This window comes from Humulus lupulus, chromosome 1 (assembly GCF_963169125.1).
Source record: "Humulus lupulus chromosome 1, drHumLupu1.1, whole genome shotgun sequence".
Classification (NCBI taxonomy): domain Eukaryota; kingdom Viridiplantae; phylum Streptophyta; class Magnoliopsida; order Rosales; family Cannabaceae; genus Humulus; species Humulus lupulus.
The window spans coordinates 29037042-29045224 of record NC_084793.1 but is presented as its reverse complement, the minus strand read 5'-3'; the positions used below and the strand labels follow the sequence as shown (position 1 = coordinate 29045224).

At 36.1% G+C, this 8183-nt stretch overlaps 1 protein-coding gene and 1 non-coding gene across 2 annotated transcripts; one reads left to right on the top strand and one right to left on the bottom strand.

The window, feature by feature from the left end:
* Positions 1-4963: 4963 nt before the first annotated feature.
* Positions 4964-6786, bottom strand: LOC133806413 (uncharacterized). Its single transcript, XM_062244536.1, has 3 exons — positions 5725-6786; positions 5314-5571; positions 4964-5227 (listed from the first exon to the last, which is right to left on the bottom strand). The coding sequence occupies exons 1-3, from the start codon at positions 6784-6786 to the stop codon at positions 4964-4966; spliced, it is 1584 nt and encodes a 527-aa protein (XP_062100520.1).
* A 49-nt stretch (positions 6787-6835) lies between these two features.
* On the top strand, positions 6836-6942 carry LOC133813230 (small nucleolar RNA R71). Its single transcript, XR_009884266.1, has one exon. It is a non-coding gene; the product is annotated as a small nucleolar RNA R71 (small nucleolar RNA).
* The last annotated feature ends 1241 nt before the right edge of the window (positions 6943-8183 follow it).

Here is an 8183-nt window from a genome sequence, read left to right as displayed (position 1 = left end):
TCTTTAGGTGAAACAATCTGATGATGGCACATTTGTGTCACAAAGTGAGTAAGAAAAAAACTTGGTGAAGAAGTTTGGGCTTGAAAACAAGCAAACAAATAGCAGATATTTTTACTAAAGCTCTTGATTCGGTCCACTTTATTTCTCTAAGGAAATCCTTAGGGGTTTGTACCATTTAATTTTTTGTTCTTTATGGTTCTTGATATTTTTCTTTGACTTGATGTACATAATGTTGTTATTTTTGTTTTTGTTCCAGAAGAAAGTTTCAAACTCAAGAGAATTGTTGATTATTATTTTTATTGCTAATTTTTTGGTATAATGTTTTCATACAAGTTTAGCTTAGGAAAAGATTTTCACTCCTCCTAGAAATATTTGGGTCATTCAATCTGTGTTATGTGTGTGCTACCATTTTCAAAAAAAAAATGTGTTCAAGCTGCATTGGAAGAATAGAGCTACCTATCTCAATGTGTGAAAGTCGTCACTGAGTAAGTTGGTACTATGTAATTGGGAGTTATGTAGATGATACGCTACCATTGAAAAGAGCTACCATTGAGGTAGTGTGACAATGTCTCCTTTGGTTACAAATACTCATAAAAAGTCTATTTGACAAATTGGGCAATGTTCCTTGCTTACACTTTCACACACAAATGCTTGACACATTTTTTCCGAAAAAAAACAATTGAATTAAAATAAAATAAATGGTTTTAAAAAGCTGTTACATACTGATTGAATTTCTTAAAATATTTTTGGTGACTAAGGAAATTCCTTTCCTGCGTAACTTGTATGGTCATATTGCAATAAGAAATTAGCTTGGTAAAATAATATCTGTGCATTCTTTCGAATTTGATTTTTTTATCAGGAACAAAGGCAAAGCAGACATGGTGTTTCATATTGTTGGCAAAAATATCAAGGTTTGATTTTTTTTTTTAAATAATTTGTGACCAATTTTCATGTTGGCTTTACTAAAAATATTTGTTTTTTTGTCTTGTTTTAATTTTATTATTAGACAAAATTTTTTGCTCTAAAGTGTTGGTTGTTTGTCTTGTGTTTATTGATGTTTTGTCTTTATTTTTTTCTTTTCATTTTTGTTTCCAATTAAAAAAATGCAAAAATTGAAAAAATCATTAAAAATTGGGTGGGGGGGCATTATTTTCGGCTGGTCATTTATTTTTTAATTTTCTTTGATTTGGGGTGTCCTATTTTCATGGGATTGGTATTCTTTGGAAACTATTGATTTAATTACAAAATTATAATGTTTGTTTCCCTTTTTATTCCTTTTCAGGTAAGTCAAAGGTAAGGAAAGATTTTCTTTATTTTCTGATATTGTGGGAGTTATTGCATTAATTGAAAATTGGTTTAGGTAACTTCCCACTTTCCCTTTCTATTCCTTAACTTTATATTTACCCTAACCCATGATCTAATCCTCTCACTCACACTCTCTTCAAATTTTTTCCCTCTTAATTCTCTCTCTTCGTGTGTGAGTTCCTCTCTAGGGTTTTCAAAGTTTCAAGCTTTTTCAATGGCAAAAACCAAGAATGCCCGAGGTTGTTCGAAGAGGCCTGTTCGTGGTTCCTCGTCTGTCCCAGCTTCTCCTCCTCCTGCTGCAAAACATTCTAGGAAATAAAAAATCTAGGCGAGAAAGAAGACATTCACTCCGAATTCCCCACCCGTGATAGCTTCTCCAATCGCCTCGACCACCCCTGATCTCAGTGGTCATGATAAAATTCTTTCATCTGAAAAATGTTTGTCAAAGTCTTCTTCTTCTTCTCAAAAGGGTGGTTCCTCAAGAACAAACTCTGAAAGGGCCATTGTTCTTGTGCCAATGGTGAGTTCTTGAACACGTTCTCAGACCTCCACTCAGAAGCAAATTAAGGTGCTTCGTCCCCATGGTGTTTCCAAATTCAAGGAAGTTGGTTCTTCTTCTTGGGTGAAATTTCAAAAATCACCCCCCTTCTGCATCTTCTTCAGAATCTGATTCAGAAGAAGAAACTGAGAATTTGGAACAAGAATCAGAGGCTGAGTCTGATCCTAGTGCAGAATTTCAAGAAAAAGAACAATCTTTGGGAGATTCTAGTTCTGAAAGTGCTGCATCAGAAGAGGAACCTGTTGTTACAGAACCTGTTGCTATTGTTTCGAAATGTACTGCTCAAGACAAAAGCAAAGGAAAACGTCCCATGGCTTCTCCAAATTTTTCTCCTCCTCTGAAAAGGAAAAGATCATCTGTTATCTCTCTTGAAAACTTCAAACCTCATTCACATTATTATTGCTATAATGATCACGAGAGAGATATGAAATTTTATGAGGCAAGAAACTTTATTGTTGAAAAGAATTATAATGTTCTTGCTCATAAGCCGTTTGGAGTTGTTAGTTTGTTAAAAGAAAGGCAGTGGATGGACACTTTGATTGGTTTTACTAGCTATGTGGATCGAGTTGTGAAGGAATTCTAACATCACCGATGAGTGCCTAGATAAAAACTCTTTCATGTTTGGAAAAGTGTATGTGCGTTGTTACTGGTATTCCTTTACATTGAATGATGTGGCTGAAGCTCTTCAATTACCAATTGGGGTGGAGCCATCTAACGTCATGTTTAAACGTCATGAAGTATTTTTTGAACTCACTGGAGACAAGGACGTCGAGCTCACCGATACTATGCATATCTCTCAACTCACTTATCAACATGAAGTGCTTATGAGGCTTCCCTTGTCCAATTGGTTTCCTTGCTCCAATATGGTAAATGTTTCTAATCACCTTGCATTTCTATTATACAAAATCACTACTGGTGCTCAAGTTGATTTGGCTGATCTTATTTGGGAACAAATTATGTCTTTTAGAAAGGGTAAAAAGCCCAAACTTAACCTTGTGTTTCCCAATTTGATTTATAAGATCTTATCTGATCAAAGGGAATTAATTCTTGACAATGAATCAATTGAGCCTCCCACTGTTGGTCAGACATTCAAAATCTCATAAAAACCCTCTCAAGGAAAGTCTTCCAAGAAATCGGGTCGCTCTGCTTCTCTTGGAGTACCAGATGCTTCACCTACTGCCACAACTTCAACTTCTGCACCTACAGAATTGGCAGAACTCAATGCATGTTTGGAAAGAATGGAGAATGGTCAAGGACAACTTCTAAGGAGGATGGACGGCATCATGAAGTACTTTCAAAGTGACTAGGATGGCTGGTTGAATAAATGTTTATGTTTTTATTGTTTTTTAGGTTTATGTTGAACTTTAATGTCATTTTTTATTGTCTTTTGTGGTTTTTGGATCCTTTGATAGACAAAAAGGGGGAGTAGTATTTATTTATTTTTTGGATTACAACTCTGGACCCTATTTTCAAGGGGAGTTGTTTATTTGTGGTTTCGTTGAACTTTTTCCATTTAAAAAGTTATCATGTTTTTTTTGTTATATGTGTTAGTAAGCTTTCATGCAGGGGGGGGGGGGGGTATTTTTATACTCTCATTTTTTGTTTTAACACTTTGTTTTGCAGATTCATCCTTGTTTGTTTTCTTCAAAATATTTTGCCTATCAAAGTGCCAAAGGGGGAGATTGTTAATTCAATTTTTGGCATATTTAATTTGACAAAAATATTTTATATTTTCTTATTATATTTAGTTGTATATAAATATATATTGTTGATATATGTTTTAAATAATAAAGGTATAATTGATGACAAACTTTTCTATATTAGAAAAAATTGCCAAAAATAGTGTGGCTTTATTATTATAAAATCAAATATTTTTTAGTTGTCTTTTTCCAGCCGATTGCCTCATTGTATCTGACCATATAATTGAGTTTTATTGCATGATCAGGTTATAATAGGGAAGCCTTGATTCCTACATCAAATGATGGATTGTTACCATATATAGCTCACAATTCTGTAGCTACAGAATCAGGAAATCCTGTCAAATGGAAGAATTCTTTTAGGAAAGTTTCCTTGTGGGCTTAGGTTGGTTTAGACCGTGTATTAGCTGCTCAATATGAGTATAATGACTATAAATACTCATATTTTCTGCTAGGTTTTAGTTACCTCTTTTTGTATTTCATTCTTATTGTAAAAGAGAGTCTTTGTAGAGGTGAGTGAGTTCGACTCTACCCTGTTTTTCAGTGTCCTTGTAATTGTTTTGAGTCTTCAAACAGTTCTACAAAGGAGGAGAGCAAAGTGCAAACCTTCAGGAGAAGGTGGTTCAAGTCTTGTTTCGAGAGGAAGAAAGCACACTTCAAGCAGATCGAAGGGAGTTCGTATTCTTGAAGGTTCAGCAAGGTTCATTTGACAAGGTGGAATGCACAAAGCTTGCGGCATATAATAAGAGGGATTCTATTTATGCATAAGTAAAAAACATTGTATTTTTTAGATCCTACTAATGAATCTTATCTCTGGGCATGACCCCGTGGACTAGTAGCAATCTACAAGGATTGCTGATACCACTTATAAAAACCTTGTGTGTTTTTATTTTCTACACTTTAGTTCTTTTCTGGTTTTCTGGTATGTAGTTACAGAACCCTGGTCTGTAACTACAGAATATCTGTTTCAGTACCAACTTAATTATTCCACATTTAATTAATTGATTAATTAAATAATAAGTTGGTAATTATAAAATATGACATTTCACATTACAACTGTCATTCCTCTTTTCTTTGGTACCACTTGAACTGGACTCACCCATGAACTATCAGAAATGGCATAAATAATTCCAACATTCAAAAGCTTCAAGACTTCCGCTCTCACAACATATTTCATAGCTGGATTAAGTCATCATTGATGTTCAATAGAAGGCTTATTGGAGTCCTCCATAAGAATCTTGTGCATACAAATCGCTAGACTAATGCCTTTAATATCTAAAATTGACCAACCAAAGGCGGATGAATACCTCTTTAAAGTTTCTAACAACTTCCTTTCATCTTCTTCATTCAATGATGCTGAAATTATTATGAGTTTGGTAGATCCATCTCCCAAAAATGCATACTAAAGATGAGAGGGTAATTGCTTCAAAATAAGCCCATCACTAGCAGTATTCTTTTTCTCCAAGCTATTATCAAGAGTTGGAGCCTTACAAATATCTTCCTTCTTAGACACTTCCTTTTCTACCGGTAATGCTTCTAAAGCAAAGACATTATCAACCACCTCCATATCATTCATTCCTGAATCCACTCCAAGGTCCTCTTTAGAAATCGGTGTTGTCAAACATAGTTCCAAAGGATCATCATGAAACACGTTCTTGAAAAATATCTTAAGCATGGAGTAACTACATCCACTCTCTTACACTCTGCTTGCTCCTTGGGAAACTTCATAGAATTACTAATGTTGAACCTTACTTCTTCGCCATTCACCCTTAGAGTCAAGTTACCATCATGTACATCAATTAAAGCTTTCCCGGTTGCTAGGAAAGGTCTTCCCAAGATTATCGAAATTTCTTGGTCTTCCTCCATGTCAAGCACAACAAAATCAACCGAAAAAATGAATCTATCAATCTTCACTAGAAAATATTCAATGATACCTCTAGAATACGTCAAAGAACAATCCGCCAATTGTAAGGAAATGGTAGTTTGTGTGACCTCTCCAAGATTGAGTTTCTGAAAAATAGAGAGAGGCATTAGATTGATACTTGCACCCAAATCACACAAGGCCTTCTCAATATGTAGTTCACCAATAACACATGGAATTGTAAAACTTCTCGATTCTTTCAACTTTTCTGGTAATTATCTCTTGATAATGGCACTACATACTTCTGTTAGCTTCACAGTTTCATAATCCTCTAACTTACACTTCTTAGACATCAACTCCTTCATAAACTTAGTGTAGTTTGACATTTGTTCAAGGGCATCCATAAAAGGAATGTTAATATATATTTTCTTGAAAATATTCAAGAACTTTGCAAATTTTTCATCAATCTCCTTCTTGTGAAATCTTTGAGGAAATGGTAATGGAGTAGTAATCTTGGGTGGGTTGTCCGGAAAAGTAATTGAACCCGAATTAGCCACCAATGACTCTTTCTTCAGAATCCTTTCATTTTTCCTGTCTTTTTCTTTCTCACCATTCATTGGGATCTCATCAACCTTTTTATTCTCAACTGTAGGAGCGTCCAATTCTTTTCCACTCCTCAAAGTAATTGCATTACACTCTTTTGGATTCTTCTCCGTGTCACTTGGAAAAGATCTAGACATTTGAGTCTTCATAGTATTGGCCAATTGACCCACTTGTGTTTCCAATGTCTTCATCGTTGCTCCCATATTAGTACAATGTGTTTCAATATTGTTGAGACGAGTGCCATGTTGATCTAGCCTTGCCTTGGAGTCCACTATGTAAGTCTTCAGTAACTCTTCAAGTGATGGTGAAGGCTTCTCCCCTATTTGTCTAGGTGGCTCTTGAGGTGGTTGGAGAACATTTCTATTGCTTGCATAGGAAAAAATTTCATTATTGCGCAGGCTAGGATGGTAGTATGTGGGCAAGTTGTTGTTGGGTCTAAAGTTGTAGTTCTGATTGACATATTGGCATTGTTCATCCACCAACCCATTCGAACTAGAAGCTTGTGCCACATTTATAGTTTCTTGACTTGCCGCTACTTTATTTTCAGTGAGACCCTTAATCTGATTAGTCAAAGCAGACATATGCGCCATCAGTGAAGTTATTTGATCTACTTCAAAAACCCCATTTGCCTTTTTAATCGTCGATCTCTCACTCTGAGATTGACAACTATTCATGGCCATATCCTCAAATAAGATTAATGCTTCCGCCGATGTCTTTGATAAAATTGTTCTGCCAGATGCAGCATCAATATGTGATCTCATTGGACCATTGAGCCCATTGTAGAATAGTTGAACCTAAAACCAATCCTCTATTCCATGTTGAGGACATTTTTTGAGCATCTCCTTAAATATATCCCATGCCTCATACAATTACTCGGACTCTATCTGTCTAAATAGAGTAATCTCAACCCTTAGTTGTGACGCTTTAGATGGTGGGAAAATTTGGTGAGGAATTTATGTGCCATATCCTCCCAAGTAGTCACAATTCCTGGAGGTATAGATTGAAACCAAGATTGAGCTCTATCTCTCAACGAAAATGAAAATAGCGCCAATCGTATAGTAACTGCCGTGACCCATTGATATTGATCATGTCACAAATATCCAAGAAAGTTGCCAAGTGAATATTGGGGTCTTCATCAGCTAGGTCAGAATATTGATTTTGCTGCACCATGTTAACCAAGGCTGGTATAAGCTCGAAATTGTTGACATTCACTTGTTTCCTTTGAATGCTTGCATAATTATCATTCACAACAGACCTAAAATAGTCTCTCAAGGTCCGGTTTGTTGGTGCGTTCACAAGAGCATTATTGTTGTTGGCTTGTACATTGCTGTTGTTAACTTGGTCTGCAATTTTTCGTGATCTAGCTCTTCACTCTCTCCTAATAGAAGATATAGTACTTTCTGTTGACCGCGATTTTGGCCAACGACGTGTGAACGTAAAAAACGATAAAACCTTCAAGAGAAAATAAACGACACAGACGATTTTATAGTGGTTCAGCCCCAATGTGATGGTAATAGCCTAATCCACTTAGAGTTGTGATTATAGATCTACACTCAAGATCAAATGAACCTAAGTCAACTGAGTTTCTTCAGTGTAGATTACAAGAATACAAGAATTCTCTCAAATACAAGTACTCTCTCTCTCTCTAGAAAATTCAGATCAAAAGTCAAAAGTCCAAAAGTCCCTTTTATGATGCCATAAGCCTTATATTTATAGGCTTAGGATCGTACAGATGATATCCCTCATAATCGGGATATTTTATTATTCTCATTATATTTAAATTACATTAATATTCAAAATGTAACAATACACTATATTCGTGGGATAAATGAGAGATTCCCGCGTATGCCAAGAACGATTCTTGTTGAAGCTGTTTCTGGGAATCTTGGTGTAGTCCTGCTCTATCTAGTTGATCCATATCACCTTCAGTCTGGTCGGCCACACCTTTACTGGGCAGTCACGCACTTAACTGGGCAGACATGCACTTGGCTGGGTAGACATGCACTTGGCTGGGCAGACATGCACTTGGCTGGGCAGACATGCACTTGACTGGGCAGACATGCACTTGACTAGGCAGACAGGTCATGACTGGTCGGACATAGTCATGACTGGTCGGACATGGTCATGACTGGTCGGACGGACATGGTCATGACTGGGC